At 42.9% G+C, this 22,334-nt stretch overlaps 1 protein-coding gene and 1 long non-coding RNA gene across 6 annotated transcripts in view; one reads left to right on the top strand and one right to left on the bottom strand.

The window, feature by feature from the left end:
- Positions 1-12,443, top strand: part of nrg2a (neuregulin 2a) — a gene marked incomplete at its 5' end in the record, with an annotated part of 194,291 nt that extends 181,848 nt beyond the window's left edge. For all 5 annotated transcript variants that reach the window (XM_079508339.1, XM_079508340.1, XM_079508337.1 and 2 more), the window contains 5 exons: positions 3,280-3,382; positions 4,983-5,106; positions 7,064-7,191; positions 8,233-8,454; positions 9,955-12,443. In XM_079508339.1, coding sequence (XP_079364465.1) covers positions 3,280-3,382; positions 4,983-5,106; positions 7,064-7,191; positions 8,233-8,454; positions 9,955-10,633 — 1,256 coding nt within the window. In that variant the 3' untranslated portion in view covers positions 10,634-12,443. The remainder of the gene's footprint in view (positions 1-3,279; positions 3,383-4,982; positions 5,107-7,063; positions 7,192-8,232; positions 8,455-9,954) is intronic.
- Positions 11,163-13,820, bottom strand: LOC306928325. The gene is made up of 2 exons (XR_013790674.1): positions 12,436-13,820; positions 11,163-12,399 (listed from the first exon to the last, which is right to left on the bottom strand). It is a non-coding gene; the product is annotated as an uncharacterized lncRNA (long non-coding RNA).
- Between the last annotated feature and the right edge of the window lie 8,514 nt (positions 13,821-22,334).

Below are 22,334 nucleotides of genomic sequence, written 5' to 3'. Positions count from 1 at the left end.
AAGATTATCACTGGACTGTGTTGAGGCATACAGTACAGCAGACGGAAATATCAGACAAAAATATCTAGACGGCTGAGCAGAATATGATTTGGAGTTACTGTAACTGTTAACAGAAAGCTTTATATTTCAATAAACCTCTTATCGGTGTCTGTACCAGTAATTTGCGAACAATATTCCACGTACAGTAATCCAGATTATAGGGTTTAACCAGACTCACCCTTTGCCCTAGAAACGTATTTACTTAACAGTTGTACACAATATAATCCATAGTGTTAATTTAACTCAGAGAGTGTGCACAAAAGACTATTGTGTAGCCTATGGTCGAGCAATTCAGTAATTCGGGTAATTCGATCTGTCGTGTGTGTTGTCGCTGTAGCATGCTGTGACTGTTTCTGCTGTCTGGATGTCTAGATGCTTGTTGAACATGGTCCGTGTCCTACTGATCTTATTGGTCCGACTGTTATTGACTCGCCCGGTGTTTTGACGTCTCAGTTCTATTTTTATACCTGTCCCATGTCTTTGAACTGTACTTTGAAAGGTGTCCTTCTCTCTTAATCTGTGCTTTTTCTTTCCACTTTTTTTTTTTTTTTTTACTCTTCCAAACTGTCACCTCTGCAATGGCAGAGCATCTTGGGATTGAATTTATGGGTATGGAACAATCCGTTTTGATTCTCAGTCTTACGCGTAGCTACTAAAGTAGATTACCCTCATCCTGACATGTTTCCATTTCCCTCCAGTGTCCGTGGAATGTGCTCGAAAAAAATAATTGCAAACAAATCCAATAGACTCCTGATTAACCATTCAATCATACAGTAACTCATTGGAGTGAAAACTTTGTCTTGATCGATGCAACAGACCCCCTTCCCTCCATCAAATAATTATTAACATGGGTGTCTTCAGCCTGCAGCTCTCACACGAAAGAATTAAATTACTTCTGAGAATGGGCGTCCGAGGACCCCAGGTCTCTTGGGAGGGTCCCAGGAGGTCCCCATCTAAATGATTGATAGTAGAAACCAAATGGACCCTTATGGGTCTGTAACTCTGAGAGTGTACAAATGTTTGTACACTCTCAGAATTAAAACAACACTGAGGATTTCACAGTGTAGATTGCCGTTCCAGAGATATAAACCACATCAAATAGGGGTCTGTGGCCTCATGCATATCAAACTGGGGGTCCTTGAAATTAACAAAGGTTGATAATTACTCAGACTCACATTTCGATGTGGCACAACGTAATACTGGCAATCCATGGCTTAAAATAAATAATTGTGTGAAAGCTGCAATCAGGACACCCACTGTTTCCCTCTCAGTGTCTCCAGCATATTTCCCTGTGTTGTACAGTAGGTTTAGTTTCATGCCCTTTTATGTTCCTTTACCGCTGTTCTCCTCTCTCTCCCAACCCTGTAACAAGCATGCTATTCTAGGTTTACATTCACCACCACCAGCACCACCCACAACCTCCATCATCTCCTCTGCTCTTCTAAACACCCATCCATCCCCATCCCTCAATCTTACGCTTTTAGTGTCCGTCTCCTCCTCTTTTCCTTTTTGTATGAGGCTTCTCTCTTGTTGTCGCTTTTTTATTCATCTGTGACCTTGCCCCATCCTTCTTGCATCCTGACATCAGTATGGTTTAAATCTGCGGTAGCTTAGACTGTGTGTGTGCATGTGTGTGTGCGTGTGCGTGCGCGCATGTGCGCGTGTATGCACAACACAGTATGTGTGTTTGAGTGTCTTTATAAATAGATCTGTGTGTTATGGTTTGATTTATACTTCAAGTAGCAAGAAGCATGCTGTGCTATATTTAGAAAATACAGACTTCCTCTGTCTTCCTCTGATGGCCCCTGTTTTCTGTCGCCTTTTCGTCAAAAGCGCTTTTACAGATGTTATCTTCAATTCCTGCGCTGTTGAAAATCTGTCAGTATTCAGCAAATGTTGCGAACTAATTCAACTTAGGCCCCTCGGCACCGAATCTTGTTATTGTCAAAAAAATGGCACATTCTCCAGGACGCCAAGCGTAGGTGAACAAGGCGAGAGGCCTCCGTCCTCCTCAGATGGAAGGATTTGTACAAACACAATTCACAGCTACTACATTATTTATCGCAGACCACCAAGGTACTCTTTCACTCACTCTCAACTAGGGAGACAGAAATTCCTCTTCGGCTCAACTGTGCACAAGTACTTTGAATCCCAATTTATACGTCATCGTGGCGGTGTTGCGGACCAAAAATAGCAGATCTAGCAGTTTTCAACGCCGTCGTTCTAAACTCTCTCACTTACAATTGGATAAAAAAACATTAAAGTACCAGTAATGTAGCTGAGGGCTTTACTGTGTTGTCCCCCTTCTTAAATTATGTTGACAGAGTGAAAGGGCTTTACATTAAGATACCCCAATTATGTCTGTCAGCATTATGGCCATGTTGACGAGGCCTTCTGTGCTGTGGATAGAAAGGAATCAGCCTGTTTCCGTTTCATGGGAAACTGCCGAGTAGCAGATTTCATCCTGCTTTCTGACTATTTTTGAAACCATGCCGTTTTCATTTGTATGCAGCTGCCCGTGCAGTCGTGCACCGCGTGTGTTTTGCAGTTCCGAGCAATCTTCAGTTCAGTTCAGTTCAGGTTTTTTGTAAATATAATTATGGAATTATAATAATCCTCAATTACGGAATTATAGATATCGTTGCCCTTAGCCGTTTTGCTGTCGTGCATAAAGTGAATTAGTTCATGCAGAATACCGATGTTCTAAAATAAAATCATCCAAAACGTGTTGCTACTAGGGCCCCCCTGATAATAACACTGCCATCTCCCTCACACACCACCCTTCCAATCACATAATCTTAAAACTCTATGACGTTACCTTGTCCAAACATACAAAGAGGAAGACAAAGGAACCTTCATACTAGAGCAGTGGTTCTCAGTGTTGGGTCTGGAGACCCCCAAGGGTCCTTGCGGTTTCCAAGGGGGTCCCCAGCTAAATGATTGACAGTTAGGAGTCCAATGGACCCTTACAGGTCCATTTGGTTCCATTTAGATTGGGGTCCCAGAGATCAAAATGGTCTCTCCTTGGAAGAAAAAGAAAAAGGCTGAGAATCACTGTACTAGAAGATAGACCGTACTAAAGAATGAATGTGAAAACATGCATACTTCAAGACACTGACCTTATTTTCTCCTCCTGGCTGCTTCTCTCACTGTTTGTGTGTGGCGTTGGTGTGCGTGTGCGTGTGCGTGTGCGTGTGCGTGTGTGTGTGTGTGTGTGTGTGTGTGTGTGTGTGTTCACAGAGGCAGAGGAGCTCTACCAGAAGCGGGTCCTGACAATCACGGGTATTTGCGTGGCTCTGTTGGTGGTGGGCATCGTGTGTGTGGTGGCCTACTGCAAAACCAAGTACGTGATCTGGTTTTACTGGTACTATACCGGTTTTTAGTGAGTGAAATCGGTCTGAATTCCATGTACAAATAAGTGTATTCGTTATTATTATATTATTATTATTAATAATATTATTATTAGTTGTTGTGTTTACTATGAAAACGTCCATTTCCCGTCAGTCAGTCAATGTGCCCAATAAGCCCATATTTGGAGATCAATATTGGCCAGCAAATTTACATCTGACCTCAAACCCTTAGATCTCCATATATGGATATATGTCAGAATCTGTTCTGACATTCCATTATGTCATCCATCCATCCTTCCTCTTCGATGTCTCCCTTTTTAGAGTTCTCAGGCCCGGCCCTACCTGGGCCCTCATCAAACCCTGTACACGCAAGAGAATGTCCCCGCTACCACCCTTAGATCTCCATATAGGGAGCTGACCTGTTCTGACATTCCATATGTTGATCTGACCTCATCAAACCCTGTACACTCAAGACATGCTCCTTATATGGCCAGTACGGAATTCATTCCATATTGATCTGACCCCCCATGCCAAAGCGCCAGCGCTCGCTCAGCAGTCTGCCGTCAACGAGGCGGATGCGTGCACGTGACCGTGCCCTTCTCGCCCTTAGGTGTCTTACTGATATAAGTAGTAATAGAAGTAGTACTACTAGGAGTAAGTAGGTAACTAGCTTTGGAACCAACGGTTGTCCAACCTATGTGGCCCATCTCCTGTTTCTGTAGTGTGAGGCAGCTTGATGTACACGTACATCCCTCAGCCATGATGTACCAGTAAGACACCTTGAGGGCGAGGTCGCACTGAAACAACAGAGAGTCTTAATACGGCACAGTTGAGAAGCAGGAGTTAAACTACTGTATTAATCTGGTGTCAATGAGGTCAGATGTAGATTTGCTGGCCGGCTCCATATGTAGCAGAGTGGCTCAGAGCCTCAGTCTGATGGCCACAAAAGTCTAATATCTCCCCCGGTCCATAGGGATGTCCCTTTGGTCTAGTCACTAGTGGTTAAGATATTGGACTTCCACGCGGGAGACCCGAGTTCGAATCCTGGGCGTTACACATATATGTAGGTGATGATCCAGTCTTCTCCATGTATGGCTCCATATATTCAGATCTAGTATGTCAAACCAGGGATGATGAGGTCAGTGTAATGATCTTCATATATGGAGATCCAGGTGATGATAGTCAGCTCCACATATGGAGATCCAGGTGATGTACTAACTTGGTTCATTTGCAAGTGTGACTCGCATCGCAGCAACCACACTGGTTATCATGATTATGGCCATATTCCCATATAATGGCCATCAGGGATCTCCATATCTGGGCATTCCCAGCTGATGCCCTAATACACTCCCTGTTATGACCATATATAACTAAACTATTCATCTGGTGAGGTCAGATGTAGATTTGCTGGCCGGCTCCATATATGCAGATGTGGGTCCTTCAAAATAAGGGTTGCACAGGAAAAATGCTGGGTGAATGAACGATTAACTCTGGAATTAAAAGCGTTAACTTGAGAGGTATAAACATTCATTGATCTGAATCATGATAACGGCAATGCAGACCTCAGGGAAATGACACTGATTTGTTCCACAGGAAACAAAGAAAGAAGATGCACAATCATCTGCGACAGAACATGTGTCCAGAACACCCCAACCGGAACCTAGCGAATGGACCCAATCACCCCGGGCCAGGCCCAGAGGAAATCCCCATGGTAGACGTGAGTTTTATTGAGCAGAACTCCACAGATGGGAAACGCAAAGGATCATTGCGTCCTGCTTTCTTTTTTAAGGGGCACACGTTCCTCCAGCCCACAACAGATAACAAGAGAAATCATGATTATTTGTGATAGGAACAATTATCATCATCATCATTATAAAGCAAGAAACAGAAAGTAGAAGTAGCAAGTAGAGTAATATACATGTGAGAGATTCTGGATATAAGTGAATCAAGAATAAGATAGGGACTCTATGAGGGAAGAAGAACAAATACAGTCATTCTCAAATCAACAAGTGTCAACCCAACATGAATGTAATTAAAAAAAACATCATCGTTTACTAACATGAAATGTGTGACAGTAGGTCTGGTCATAATTATGTTCAAGTGAAGGCAAAACCTTGCTCAAAATAAGCTTATGTTTTACTTTCAATTACATCTCTCGGCCACTAGGGACCATTGTTGCTTACTTCTCCACTTTAAACTTGGTGTATGATTGTAAGATTTGACATCATAACAGGAAGTGGATTATTGTCTCCACCAGGCCGAAGGCATGGGGAGAGAGTATGTTTTGCACTCCGTCCGTCCGTCCGTGTGTCTGTATGTCCGTCCGTCCGTGTGTCCGTGTGTCCGTCCGTCTGTGAACAGCTAATCTCCGGCACCGTTAACCCGGTCGATGCCAAATTTTGCACACGCACTCCCTGGATGCCAACGATGAACCTCTGCCCCAAAAATTTCAGAACGGCCTATTATAGCGCCACCAGGAGGCCGCTTTGTGCAAAACAAGTTTTTGGACAGTACACCTACAGATTTTGTCCAAACATCACGCAAATTGGTACACAGTCTCTCTAGAGCCATTCAACGAAACGGGTCTTTCAGATTTCTCAGACTCCATCCTGATTGGCTAAGATTGGCTTCCAAAGTTTGCAGGATTGCTCAGTTTCAAACAAAATGCTGCAAATCATGATCACATCGTCGGATTTCCGTGAAATTGCGCACGCACATTCCCACTAGGCCGAGGAAGAAATGCCATGTGAACATTTTCAACTCAGCCTCATGGTGGCGCTATAACTGGCCGAAAAGTGTTTTTACCTCCAACTGCACGGATTTGTGGATAACTTTGTATGCCAACTCCCTAGAGGCCTAGGAAAAACCTTTGCCTGGAATTTTTCACATCTGCTCTTTATAGCGCCACCAGGAGGCCGACATATGTAAAACACATTTTCTAATATTACTCCTTCAGATGTTATCCAAATTTCACGCAAATCGGTACACATGCTCTCCATAGTCATGTGATCAAGACGGGTTTTTTTGATTTCTCATAATCCACCTTCATTGCCTACGATTGGCTTCTAAACTTTTCAGGAGTAGCCCGCTTTGTACCCGTTTTGTACAAATCGCCACAACTACTCGACGCAGCGTCCGATTGTGGTGAAACTGTGCATGCATATTCCCACTAGGCTGAGGAAGAAATGCCATTTGACAGTTTTCAAATCAGCCTCATGGTGGCGCTACAACAGGCCAAGCCGTGTCACACACACACACACACACACACACACACACACACACACACACACACACACACACACACACACACACACACACACACACACACACACACACACACTTATATTACTCCTAAACATTTTGCCAAACATCACACACACTCCTATCCTCCTGGTGGAGACCTGTGCCCAGAAGGGCACTTTTTCTAGTTTACAACTGATCCAGTAATGCTTTCTAGCCTTACTTTTTCATTCGTAGTAACCTCTTGAAACCTCCAAATATTCATTGCATGTTAGACGTTTAGGTGTCACTGTCATGCTCAAGGGCACTTATATGGGGCTTGAGCCTTGGATCATTGCATTATAGGATTCTCACTCTTAACAGTGTCGTTATTGTGGCCAGTCCCCCACTCTAACCACTATCACTGTCTGAATTGATTTGCTTATTGTCTGCAGTACATATCAAAGAATGTCCCTGCGACGGAGAGAATTATACGGCCTGGAACAGAGGGCTCCTTCCCTGGTAGCCATGCCTCCTCCAGATCCCACAACTCTTCCACACGAGCCCATTCATCCACTCACAGGTACAAGCATGCAGACACGCATGTACACTTACAAAACCATTCATACAGAGATTACACAAATTTACAGGGTAGCTCCTTTGTATGCACTGTAGGCCTACATGTTATTCGATGCTGCTATATAGTATTACATGATGTAATCAATCAACTATGAATACATAAATACAGAAAGACACATTCAAATACACACTGCATGCTCTCAAATCATCTCTCTCCAATTAGACATTGAACTGTGGATGCACTGTAAATATACTGTTCTGTTTGAGTCAAAGCAGAAAGCAGTACATGCTGCAACAACACATGCTTTCACACAGTTATCTACTTACAGGTATCCCCTCAACATACATATATCTCTCACTCTCAATAGACATTACAGCATGCTAGTGCACGATACAGAGACGAAACACACAGGGAATATGAAGGCATGCACAATCACATACAGTATGACCTCTCAACACAAAGTATATATCCAGCATTAGACATTACATCATACATATTGTCTCAATATATTACATATGAATAAATAATTTATAATATATAAAATGGCATGCATACATTCCCGCACTACTCCACTACCACTCCCAGACAACTGCTTTGCCTTTATCTCTCTCATTAGACATTACGCCATATTATGATATGATATAAAGACAGTTACATATTACAAAGAAAGATTATTCACACGTATTTACTTATACAGTAATAACTCAACATGTACAGTATCTCTCTTATTAGACGTACTACAGTACATTAAGTCACACTATCATATCGCCACTGGCGGCTGGGAGCCAGGGAGTACTGTATGTCCAAAACCGTTAATCGTTCAGGAAATGGAAAAAAATAACATGATTGTGTTCCAATGGATGCTGTGTATACTCATGTTAAATATTTACAAAACCCACAGATAGACTTATGTGAAGACTTACGACACGCACGCACGCACCCACGTCGCACGCACACCGTAGACGTAGAGCCTCATCAATCCCATTTAGATTGTTTTACAGACAAGCCTTGTCCGTATGTTAACGTCTTTTTTGTATTTGTCAGGCATGAGGAGCGAACGTGGAGCCTGGAGCATTCCGACAGCATTCTCTCAGACTCACCCGGCATGATGTCGTCGTCCGTGGGGACCAGTAAATGCAGCAGTCCTGCGTGCATGGAGGCACGGGCCAGGCGGGCTGCACACTGTGGCTTCTCTGAGTCCCATCGGCCAGGCCTGCAGTACGGTGAATCCTTTGATTCCCTGGGAGACTCTCCGCACAGCGACAGGTGGGGAGAAGGCCTGCATTTTAGGATCACGCGGAAGGATGAGATTAGATGAGATGAAAATGAGATCGGATGACATGGGGTGAGAGGAGAGGGGAGGGGAGGAGAGGAGAGGAGAGGAGAGGAGAGGAGAGGAGAGGAGAGGAGAGGAGAGGAGAGGAGAGGAGAGGAGAGGAGAGGAGAGGAGAGGAGAGGAGAGGAGAGGAGAGGAGAGGAGGACATGGGGTGAGATGAGATAGTGGGAGATGGGATGAGGGGGTCAGATCAAAGTGGATGAAACATTGGTTTTCCATCAAGTAATGTAGTTGAATAGCACAGGGTCACTGATTAGTTAGACACAGACATCAAACCGTCTACTGATCATGTACTGTACTAAGATGATGAAAAACATTAGTACACTTGCATGTATGGCTTACTTACTTCAAAAATAACATTGGGCACCCTGGGTCACTATTTTGAAAATGTTGAAAGGGCACACAAAGCGTTATGAATGCCACAGACGGATAACAGTCTAAGTCCACACTATTGATCCATAATGTATAAATGATAGATAAGGGGTCAGGACAATGAGGCCTTTTCATGGAGGGGTCAGTCTGAAATTTGGACTTAGACTGTTTTTCGTCTGTGGTACTTAACACTGCAACCTGAAAGAATGATCACCGATGAATATCCACAATAAAGATTCCACATGCTTTCTGATATGCAGTCAAACACCATCCACATAGGATCATTTTATGCACTTAGCACACTTCCTCATCATCACAGCTGGTTGGCACTGTACCCCAATGGCTCATTATCACCTTCTGGAGTGTATATTGGGGCACTTACAACACTTCCAGAGTATGGTTGAAATTGTTTTTTCTTTTTGTTTGAGGCTATGCCCAGGTTTTCGTGTTTGTGTAAACACAAACATTGAAGACAAAAGTGAGGACAGAAAAGTGAAGACACAAATTGTGATTGGCCGGAATGACATTTCTGATGATTTGATTGGTTGAGCACAGAACGTGATGTATGATGATAAGACCCGTCCCTCACTTAACACGGGTGTGATTTATTTTCTTTGTCTGCACACTGTACAATGCACTGAACAGTGGGCACTCAATCAGTGTGTAGTTGTAGTGCTTAATATGCAGTACACTGAGAGGGGGAAAGTAGAATAAAAACTCAAGGAACCACGGTTATAACAATAAGCAGCCGGTCCATTTCACTTGGGGACTAGTAACAATACAGTTATGTGGAGACTACAGTAGGCTAAGAGGAGCACAGGTTAGGAAGTTTATGTACTGGTCTTAAAATACATTCCAGTAACGAAGAGTCCCCCAGTGCATTTAGAGCTACATACCGTGTGATGGTTATGGTGGACGCTCAGTCCATGTAATCGCTTCTGCAGATGGCAATATAAAGCATAAACAGTATACTCCATTGCACTCCAATGGAGTGCAATGTTCCACCCCCTCGCTCTGCTTTTTCTTCTCTCATCTACTCTCTCGTCTTCACTGACAGGTACGTGTCCGCCCTGACGACCCCAGCCCGTCTCTCGCCGGTGGAATTCCATTACTCACTGCCCCCCCAGGTGCCTACCTTTCAGATCACCTCCCCCAACACCAGCCACGCCATGTCCATCCCCCCAGCTGTCCACAGCCCCTACCCGCTGGCGGACGACCAGCCGCTGCTGCGACGCTACCAGGTCCCCCTGCACGATGCCCAGTGCCAGGAGCCGTACCGGCAGCAGCACCGTCGCACCTATCTGAACGACAGCAGGGGCAGCCTACCGTCCAGCCCCTACCGGCTGGCAGAGGACGAGGACTACGAGACCACACAGGAGTACCTCTCCTCCCGGGAGCAACCAAAGAGAAGCGGATCCGGGGGCCGGCGCTGGCGGAGGTCCAGGTTGAACGGCCACGTGGCACCGCGCGGATACGAGGCGCCACGGGACTACGGTTCTCGAAGCTGCCTAACGGACAGCGAGACGGAAGAGGAGGGGGGCGAGAGCACGCCCTTCCTCAGTATGCAGAACATGAACGCCACCGAGCCCTCCACCATCTACAGGCCGGCGGACAGTCGGACTTCTCACGCGTCGGGGAGGCATGGCGCGCATGGGAGCGCACACGCGAGCGCACACGCGAGCTCACACACAAGACTCACACACTCGCGCTCCAAACCGGACAATGCACCCCACTAAGAAGGAAGAACGGAGAAAATGAACCACCGACTTAAAAAAAAGTTAAAAAAAAAAAAAATCTATATACTAGCATCTATAAGAAATATTTTTATTTTATATAACTGACAGATATTCTAAACAAATGAAATATTTATTTTCATTTTAGCAAAAGTTGTCTACTAGTTAACAGCAAAGACTTTTTATAGGGAAAACTCTATTTATATGTACATTTTGATTTACAGCATAAAGAGATGTGCCAGTTTTTTCACGACGTTAAAAAATAGAGTAATATTGTGGTGCCTTTTGCTGTATGCCGACGCCAGAGGGCCAGTGGAGGTTTTTGTAGCCTTTCTTATATGGACGCCTCATTTTTTATACACGTTTATTCCTTTTTCCTGTTATTTCTTTTTCTTTCCAAATTATTTTAGGAATCTAGCCCCACTGGAACATTAGCCCCTCCCTTCTACTACATCATGCAATATAAATCACTTCGACATAAGGTGTATGTTAACATTATTGTGATTCGCCTGTAGAGTTTATGATTTGGAAGCTATCCAATTGGACACCTGATAAATGCAATGCAGATCATTTTTGCCCTCTCTGACTAATCTATGCGTGTGTGTGTGTGTGTGTGTGTGTGTGTGTGTGTGTGTGTGTGTGTGTGTGTGTGTGTGTGTGTGTGTGTGTGTGTGTGTGTGTGTGTGTGTGTGTGTGTGTGTGTGTGAGTGTGAGTGTGTGTGTGTGTGTGAGAGAGAGTGTAGTTTAATATGAGCTTGTGTGTATGGATGCGCATGCCCGTGTATTGCAAGTTTGCTTGCATGCACGTATGCACATACATGCAGTATGTGTGATTGCTAGATCGATTTCATCAGTTGTTTTGATAACATCAATATGTTGTTTAGGGCACCAATGCAAGGTGACTCGTTAGAGTCTGAACTCCAGAGGGCCCAGAGATTAGAGCTTTTCCCCAGTGCAGGTGGATATGTTGTAGGCTGGACAAGAACTGCAGCCGGAAGTGTTTAACTGGATGTACTGTACTGGAAGTTCCAGTTGAACAATATGTACATGTAGTCCTTGACTTGTACTTCAGGTTAGACACTTTCAGTAGTGGTTCTTTTCCAGACTTTATGTCCTTGTGAGATGGATGTAAAAATGGGAACGAGGTTAGATATTGTAGGTTGAGCTGCTGTTGGGTTGAACATTACGTGGATCATCGCTTGATGTTGTTTACAGCTACTCGATCCCCTTCCAACACTAACCTGCCCCAGTCCCATCACGTTCTTTCTCAGCAGCATAGGGTTTACACTGTATATAGACCACGTCCTGGCCTATCTGTGACACTTGCATTTGAGGCCATTAACTGATAAAGCACTCTATATATCTGTGCTGTTCATGCCATTGATAACAGTGGCTTGCGATGACACAAAGACAGAACTCGGGGAGGGGGGGGGAGATGGCATCTGTTTCTCTCAAAGTCAACCCTAGCCTAAATCCCATCCCTCATTCTCCTCATGTGTCCATTCTGTTTTTTGTGGCCTGGGGTCACACAGGTCACACAGTGTCTCAGGATTTCCACATGCCACCGCTTTAAGACCTCCCACCCCCACCGTTCTTTCCTCAAATTAAGGTGTACCCAAGGCTAAGGTTCTCAACTATTGAGGACTTAGGTAAAAACATTTATGCCAAATTCATACTCTATAATATGACAGTGTCGCTTGCAGACACCATCTGTTCTTGGAAAGCGGCACCGTCGTGCGACGGAGTATGAATGAAGCTGAAAAGTTTCCCTGCACACGTCCACACACACACACACACACACACACACACACACACACACACACACACACAGCACGAGAAGGAAAAGGCGAGTGGAAACAGAGAATAGCGCAGAACACCGAGAAGGCAGAACATAAAAAAGGAAAATAGCTGTGAAACGTTGGACGATCACAAATGCAAAAATATGCAAACTTTCTATTTTGCTGTTTGATTACATCATTTTCTAAGAGGTGACTATAGTGTGTTGTGTGTGTGTGTGTGTGTGTGCGTGTGTGTGTGTGTGTGGGAGGGGGGGGGAAACTATGTAATGCCTATAGTGTAGAACATGAAATAACATGATATCACTGCATATTTACGTGTTGTTGTTTTAAAACAGTTTAGTCAGTCTTTGCTAAAACTTTTTTGCATTCCTTGTTCACATATTCATGTCCATTTGATTGTGTCATTATCTTTTATTGTCACTCTTGTCATGCACTTCTCTTGTAACATCATATAACAGTGTTCACTCCCAAACAGTGAGGCACTGCTTAATCCTGTCAAGAAAATTGTTTTAAAAATCTAGCCACTCAGTGATTATCTTCTTTTTTTATATATAAGTGAAAACTAAATAAAATAATTTGATCCCAGTTCTCCACCAAAGGAGCAATGACTGTTTAAAACATTACTCTAGAAAGGTCAGATCCAACACATTTGATATTCAGGTGACGGAGGATAGTTGGTAATGTTTCATTAATGTGGGTATGTTTCCACTCTTCATATGGAAAACAGAATGCTGAATTATTCTAATGAAATATAAATCCGGCTTCGGAAAGAATGGTCTTTAATCTCACATTTATCACAGAAGTTTCATTTAGTTTCCCCATCCCTGGGTCTAATTTTGTGTATGTCTGAAGATTTGCAAAAAGATGACAGTGCTCCTCTAGCTAGTTTGAATGTGATATTCCCTTCTCTTTGCCACGCCTCTCACCCAAAATCAAGATGCTACCAGATGTACCCCAGCCACTCTCCTCTGTTTTATTTGATATCCCACAAACCCAACCCCAACCCACCCCTGATCCCCCACAGACCCCACCCTCGCTTGAAATGTTTGAACACCTCTCCTCTGCATGTCCTTGTGGTCAAGGTTAGATGGGTGCATGGTAAAAAAAAGCAAAAAAGAATAATAAAAAAGCGCAAAAAATAAAAAACAAATAAAAACAGCAGCAGACAATTCTTTTTCCAGTCAGTAAAAGTGTATTTCATTTAACATTCAGCAATAAAAAAAAGAACCTTCCCCCATGTCATTCCTGAAATATGCTAGGAAAAAAAAGTGGAAAAACATTGCGAGATTGTCATAGATTGTAAAATAAAATGAAAAATGAATCCACCTGTTCATATGAGAAAATAAATCTTTATTCATATCATTTTATGATGTGGTCATTTCTCTATAAACCTTTACCATGCAGTTTTCTTTTATTAATCCATTTAAATAATCTGGTCAGTATTATGTCAGTCAATAGTGGTTTCATGGGAGAAAAGTGGAAAAACCTTCATGAGGCTACAGAAGTAGCCCCAGTGTAATAGGAATGCTGCCATTATTAGATGACCCATTTGTTCAGAAGAAATTTACAATTTAGGCATTTAGCAGACGCTCTTAATCCAGAGCGACTTACATTTAGCAATTTGATCTCTAAACCTAAAAAGAAAATTGTCTTCAACAATCTTCATGTTGCGATTACTAAAATATATGATTCCATTTAAATGCAAACTATTCTGAATGAATATCTAGACAGTATTTAAATCTTGAATTTGACAAAATTATTGAAATGATTTTATTGATATCAAGTATTAAAATTTGCACTAGCGCTACTACACCAGTAGATGGTGTTGGTGCGACAGCAGCAATATTGAGAGGGCCCTGTATATTTCCATAATTTCAGTGTCAAGAAATGTGTCTACAGGCCTAGTAATAATGATTAAGACTTAAACGTTTATATGTATTATTATTATTATTATTATTGATGAGACTTTTTTACGCTTTTGTGGTTTAGTTTCACGTCTATTCACACTTGGTGTGCACAGCAGACAGTTTTTAAGCATGTTGCACTCACTGAAAACACACCCTGGTTCTAGGCTAGCTGTGTCCTTTTCTAATGTTAGACATTTAAAATAAAAAAGTTATCGAAAGATGTTTTTTGATCCTTTATTATAGACTAGGGATCAGTCGCCTTAACCATGGATGTCTTTTCAATTCTTCTAACATATACAAACAATACATGAAGTTTAAATAAGTGAGCAACATATAGGCAGGCGCGCGCACACACACACACACACACACACACACACACACACACACACACACACACACACACACACACACACACACACACACACACACACACACACACACACACACACACACACACACAGCTTACCAATGCTGTTAATAGTACATGGTGATGGTGTCAGGAATTTCAGGCTCATGTGCAGGTCTGGACTCGCCAATAGGCAGTAGGCAAGTGCAGAGAAAACAATAATAGGCTCACTAAAATTGTAGCCTACAGTAACTGTTTGGCATCATTCATGCACTTGAACTCTTTATTTTCATGTTTTATTGGTGTGTGTTGGTGCTATAGCCTTATTGGATTAATAACTGTCACCTGTCCAGTATGGCTAATACAGTGCAGATATAATAATAATGTTATTATAGATATAATAGTACCAGTAAGACGCCTGAGGGGGTTAAGTGACCTTGCCCTAAAGGGCGAGGTGGCGTGCACGCATCCGCCTTGTTGACGGCAGACTGCTGGGCGAGTGCTGGCGCTTTGGCATGGGGGGTCAGACCAACATGGAATGAATTCTGTACTGGCCATATAAGGAGCATGTCTTGAGTGTACAGGGTTTGATGAGGTCAGATCAACATATGGAATGTGACAGAACAGGTCAGCTCCATACAGTATACGGAGATCTAAGGGTGGTAGCGGGGACATTCTCTTGAGTGTACAGGGTTTGATGAGGGCCCAGGTAGGGACGGGCCTTAAGTTTCGGGCCTGTTGAGAACTCTAGTTTTCGCCGGCTGCCGAGCGCAGCTGCACTAATAACTTTGGGGCAGGCCCGTCTAGAGTTTGAAATTTGAATAGACAGGTATAAGTCAAAAGGGAGACATTGAAGAGGAAGGATGGATGGGGAAGAATCAACATATGGAATGTTAGAACAGGTTCTGACATATATCCATATATGGAGATCTAAGGGTTTGAGGTCAGATGCAAGTTGCTGGCCAATATTGATGACATCAGAGATCTCCATATATGGGCTTAACTGCGATAGCAGGTCGCATTTACTATGACATCAGGGTCTCCACATCTCCATGTTGATCACCAACCAACCAACACACTGACGGGAAATGCACTATTCCATAGTAAATGCAAGCTGTGGTCGCAATTATATCTGCAGATATAATAGTAATGAATCTGTACTGTATTTAGTATTTTTTATTCAGTGTTGTAGGATGATGTAGGCAGTAGGCTATTATAATAATACATTGATTGATTGATTGATTGATTGAAGAATTTATTAACAGTTTGCAGAATTACAGTACATTTCAAGCACAAACTCAATACAAAGGCTGTTAACTGTGAGTGGACGACCCAATTAAGCATTACACTTGTTTCCAATAGGGTCCACCATGTTCAAATCATCAAAACATTTAGAGACGTACAAATAGACACTTCTATAGACAGAACAGGAATTCATCATAAAGGAGGTAAAAAGGGAAAAGAAACATATACAGTGAGGGGGGAAAAAAGGGGTGGGCGGTGGGGGGGAAATAATAATAATACATCAATAATGTAACAGGTAACATTCCATGTAGTAGCCTATCAGCTAGCTTGCATACACTGATAGAATACCAAACTGATACCCATGCACTGATAGACAGTTTAGTTATTCATTGTAGTTTGATTGATTTTCACGGGAGGAAAAACTGCTCGTTAACTGTGAAAGTGCCATGCCATGGGCAAAACGCGTTACTTCACTTCCTGGCTAGCAGGATATCATGGCATCTTGCAAGTTGCAACGTGTGCTTTGTAGGCCTACAGCTTATTTAATTGCTGCATCCACTCTACATTACAACATGTCAACATCACTGCATTGCTGGAAAAGACACCACATTGGAAACCTTGAGCCAGCGACTCAGCGAGTGTGTCGATCTGTCATGAACTTTAAGGTATTTGCAAAATGTATTTATACCTGCAGGGGGCAATGGACTACAGTATATGATCAATTTAACTCAGTCTCCCAAAGCTTTGGGGCAAGATAGGTCGCAGCAAAGGTTTTTATTGATTGATTGAATACTTGCAGAAAAAAGCACAGGGACTGAGGGAAGTATACAAGGACTTACCGTCTTTGTATTAAGATTTAAAACCCAAGAAAGCATATGGCTTGTTTGTTTCCAACCTTTCCATATGGTCAATTCATGAGTGGGTGACAATATAGTAGGCCTACTACCTTTTTCAGGATCTGCGGGACAAAGCAACAAGTTGTTGTGCTGTGGTGTGCCGTAGTCCACCACCCTTATGTTGTTGTCAACAACATAAGGGTGGTGGGCGGCACCCGCCAAAATGCCCAGTGCCCACCATAGAGTATATAGGTGCCCACACACTGCACAAAATGTGTCGTTCCAGAATTGGACTATTCGGGGGCGGGCCCATGTAAGATCCCCCACGAGGTGGACCATTCCACACCAAGTGATCGCCGATGGGGTGGACGCTTTGGACGACGACGACGATGATGATGCTGACCTATGGTTGGTGAGTAGTAGGCTACCGTACGTAGGCTATACAAAATACTAGACTATAGGCCTACATCTATTTGTTTTTGTTTGTTCTGTTTACACAGATATTTTAGCTTGTCGCTGCGACCTACTGCTTGGAACTTTGTTGAATGTGGCCACTATAGGGCCACATTCAACCATTTCAACCATTGAATCAATATCTAAGCAGGGGTTAATTAGCCACAATTTTCTCTTTTTTTAAATAATGGAATTAATCTTAGTTATTTTGCTGCCTCCAATTGACTCCCCATTCATCCAATTTGCATCTGCGATCTGCTTGTATTAAACAATGTTAATCTCACCAACATTGCAGCTGTAGGCTAAACTTGAATTATCCTCTTTCAATCTGCAAAGCGTTTGTTTCATAAAAATCACACCCGTGTGAACTGAGTGGTGCAAGGACAGCAAGGTCTTATATAGCCTGATCAGCTGTGGTCTGACGTAATGTCTGACGTAATGAAATCACACCCGTGTGAACTGGGTGACCATAGCAACCATGCTCATTTTTTGGTACGAACAGACACGTAAACTAACAAAGCCAGTTGTAGGAGTGGTTTACACGACTCAATAACAAAGCCAGTTGTAGGAGTGGTTTACACCACTCAAAAATACACCATAGACATGTTATCAGCTACTTTCTGTCAAGAAATTCTCTGCCGTGATATTTTTTCTGTTGGAGTTTGGAAGCACTCGTTTTTATTAACGGTTTAATAAAAACGATTGTATTACGATTGTATGTGATTGTATGTGGAAATTCTAAACAGGTGGTACGCAGGGCCGTTCAGTGACTTTGACAAGCGCTTCCAAACTCCAACACTTAAAAAATCACACGTGTGTGTTTGTGTGTGTGTGTTCGTGTGTGTGTGTGTGTGTGTGTGTGTGTGTGTGTGTGTGTGTGTGTGTGTGTGTGTGTGTGTGTGTGTGTGTGTGTGTGTGTGTGTGTGTGTGTGTGTGTGTGTGTGTGTGAGAGAGAGAGAGAGAGAATATTTGGTGCCACCTATGAGTGTAAGTGAAATAACTTTGGACTCTATATTGTTTAGACTTTATTGTGTGATTATGCATTTAGAGATTCTGCAATAGAGGAAGAGCTATAGTGAAGGAACATCATGGAGTCTGGTTCTGTGATGCAGGCTTTGTTCCTAACCCGTTCTGAACAAGAAAAAGTGCCCTTCTGGGCACAGGTCTCCACCAGGAGGATAGGAGTGTGAGTGTGATGTTTGGCAAAATGTTTAGGAGCAATATAAACGTGTGTGTGCGTGTGCGTGTGCGCGTGCGTACATGCGTGCGTGTGTGTGTGTGACGTGGCTTGGCCTGTTGTAGCGCCACCATGAGGCTGATTTGAAAACTGTCAAGTGGCATTTCTTCCAAAGCCTAGTGGGAATATGCATGCACAGTTTCACCACAATTGGACGCTGCGTTGAGTAGTTGTGGCGATTTGTACAAAACGGGTACAAAGCGGGCTACTCCTGAAAAGTTTAGAAGCCAATCGTAGCCAATGAGGGTGGATTATGAGAAATCAAACAAACCCGTCTTGGTCACATGACTATGGAGAGCATGTGTACCGATTTGCGTGAAATTTGGATAAAATCTGAAGGAGTAATATTAGAAAATGTGTTTTACATATGTCGGCCTCCTGGTGGCGCTATAAAGAGCAGATGTGAAAAATTCCAGGCAAAGGTTTTTCCTTGGCCTCTAGGGAGTTGGCATACAAAGTTATCCACAGATCCGTGCAGTTAGAGGTAAAAACACTTTTCTGCCAGTTATAGCGCCACCATGAGGCTGAGTTGAAAATGTTCATGTGGCATTTCTTCCTCAGCCTAGTGGGAATGTTAGTGCACAGTTTCACGGAAATCACACGATGTGTTCATGATTTGCAGCATTTTGTTTGAAACTGAGCACTCCTGCTTGCTTTGGAGCCAATCTTAGCCAATCAGGATGGAGTCTGAGAAATCTGAAAGACCCGTTTCGTTGAATGGCTCTAGAGAGACTGTGTACCAATTTGCGTGATGTTTGGACAAAATCTGTAGGTGTACTGTCCAAAAACTTGTTTTGCATAAAGCGGCCTCCTGGTGGCGCTATAACAGGCCGTTCTGGAAATTGTGGGGCAGAGGTTCATCGTTGGCATCCAGGGAGTGTGTGTGCAAAATTTGACATCGACCGGGTTAACGGTGCCGGAGATTAGCTGATCACAGACGGACGGACGGACACACGGACGGATGGAGTGCAAAACATACTCTCTCCCCAATCCCCATGCCTTCGGCCTGGTGGAGACAATAAGATGTACAATGGTCATACCATGGCAATACTTATGAAAATGATGAAAAATAATGTTGTTTTGGTCCCTTTCTTTATAATTACTCATGCATTTATTGATTGCATAGAGACAGGTCACAGTGGTCAGGGAGCTTAAGACAATTCAATCAACAAGAACCATAACAAATACTTTACTACCATCAGTGCTCAGATGTACTGAATATTCTCCTCTTTACAACAGCAGTACCGAAGGCATCAGGAAAAACTCCTGCTACAAGATGTTCTTAATGCCTATAGAAGTAACAGGGTCCAGATGGCAAGTGAAAGATTTGCTTATAGCTAGAATTCTGCAGACTTCAGAGTTTGAGATGCTAGCGATCCAGTATATTATTGTCTGCGTTCCACATTATTGCCGCCAGAGGTCACCACTCACCATCAGTTGTACAATTTCAGGAGAGAGCGAGAGAGAGGATTCCATTTATTTTAGAGCATCCGGACAGGGTTTAACGGTTTCATGTTAATTTCTGAGATGATTGTAGAAATATAAGCCCTTCTTGCAGTGTGTACAATGCTATTACATGTAACTCTTAATTCTATGTAAATACTAGTAGGCTACTGTGTATATCCAGTCCAGTGTGCCATCCTTTCAGATGCTGTAAAAGTCCTCTTCAGCTCTTTGTAGTACTGTCTATCCATGCCAATCACATTACTTTCTTTTGTTGTTTTTTTACCTCATGGTACTGTAGGCCAGTAGTTCCCAAAGTGGGGTCCGGGGACCCCCAGGGGTCTTTGAGGGAGTTTCAGAGGGTCCCCAGCTAAATGATAGTTTGGAACCAAATGGAGTCTGTAACTCTGAGAGTGTACAAATGGAACCATTTCCATTCCATCTGTTCCATTTGTACACTTTGAGTTAAAGCAACATTGATTTACAATATAAATTGTGGTACCAGAGATAGAAATGCCATCAAATGGGGGTCCGTAGCCTAATGCATGTCAAACTGGGGGTCCTTGAAACTGGTTGAGAATCACTGCTAGAGTCAAAATCTTCTCTTATGGGGGTCCCTGGCATATCTTTTCAAATGGGGGTCTGCGGGCTAATTAGTGTCAATTTGGGGGTCCTTGACATGAAAAAGTTTGGGAACCACTAATGTCGCCCATGCTACTCGCCCATTGGGCCATGCATGGCTCTTTAGTCGACTGGTAACGTACGTGCCTGTGGAATGGGGAACCCGGGTTCGCCTCCCGGCCGAGGCTACAGTACCACCTTATTTATGGATTTTTTTGTTTTGTTATTGGTTTAGGGGACGGAAAAGGACCATAGTGCTCTTTTGTGTTTGTAGCTACAGACAGTTACGGTACTATAAAAGAAAACACTGATACTGAACCATCAATGGTTAACCATTTGGATACTATCAGATCAAGGATATTGCCTCGCTGATGATGAGTTGCTCCAGTTATGTGCTACTCCATTTAAGATGAGATTGGCGCTACTGAGACAATTCTGGGATAAATAGTGATGTGTCTCGAAGGCCTGTAATATTACGTACAGCTGTTTCAGCTTTAATCATCAGGGCAATATAAAAGGATTAGAATTTACAGAGGCTGACCTTTGTACAGCTAAGCTTTTCTGAGTAGATAATAGATATTGACAATTCCACCGCCTCTTGTTTTTCCTGTCTCACTGACTGAATCTGTATTCTGTCCGACCGCCTCAATGAGTATCACAATGCTGTTCATGTCTAACCGGGTTTGTGTTGTGCATAAAATTAAGCTCTGAACTTGAAGATAATCATTAAAAAAAACAAAAACAAAAAACATGGAGAGCCAAATAAAACGAAAAATGTGAAGACAATGTTTTTTGTGTTCTGGCTGTATTTTCATGACATTATTGGGCCATGCACCTGAGACTTTTATTTAATCTGGAGTGTTGCAGGCATTCTGCTTTGCTGTGCTATCTAATAATATTGAAAGGCTCATGGGTTTAAAACAGACATTTGCAGTACCAATTTACTTGTACCCATTATGTTTGCATTACAGAAATGCACAATTTATTTCATACGTGATGTTTTGTAGATGCTGCCTCTATCTAGCAAATGCTGAAGCACCAGCACTTGTCACAACAGCCCAGCCAGCAAGGCGTGGTACAAGCCGTGGTGATGGCTGCTTCCTATTGTCCAGTGAGGAGTGGCAATTCCCACACAGTTTACCCATTTATTTATACCATCCCCCTTATTAATAGCCCAATCCCCCCCCCCCCCCTCCTGGGGTGCCCTCAAGAGCTGCAATGCAGAGTGGCACTTGGGGAGAGATCGATTGGGGAAAGCGTCTAAGTGGCAGGCCTACCTATTCTTAAGAACACTTCATCTTCATGACTGTAGGTGGCAGAACAAGACTAAATGTTGTTCAAAAGGCAGAGAAAATGGCAGAGGCATTGTTACATTTCTGCAAATGATTTCCCTATACATTATGCTTTCTTTGCTAATCAATAAAGTGAATCCTTTTCCTTTTATTATATTTGTTTTACATACTGTAACCTACTGTAACATCAGCCATGGTATAAGCCCTATTTATACTTAGTTGTACGGTATGTATGTCGCATCACACCACATTGTGATCTTGCAGATTGGGTATTCTTGGCTACCATTGTACCGAGTATGAATTAGGTATTGCGGTCAGCCTCACCAGCAAAGCAAACACTTTTCTTTTTTTTCAAAATCTTTTTATTGCAATTTTCAACAACAAATCTCAGAGATCTCAGGAAAAGACTATGTTGTTGAGCAACACATGCCCCTATCAGAAAAACGAAAATAAATTCCCAATTTAGTAAAGCCAATTACCCAGCCTCTACAAGTACTCCATCTCTGCTAACCCCCACAACAAGTC

This window comes from Electrona antarctica (genome assembly GCF_951216825.1).
Source record: "Electrona antarctica genome assembly, chromosome: 8".
In the NCBI taxonomy this organism is placed as follows: Eukaryota; Metazoa; Chordata; class Actinopteri; order Myctophiformes; family Myctophidae; genus Electrona; species Electrona antarctica.
The sequence above is the reverse complement of the archived record's forward strand: the minus strand, read 5'-3'. Positions and strand labels throughout refer to the sequence as shown.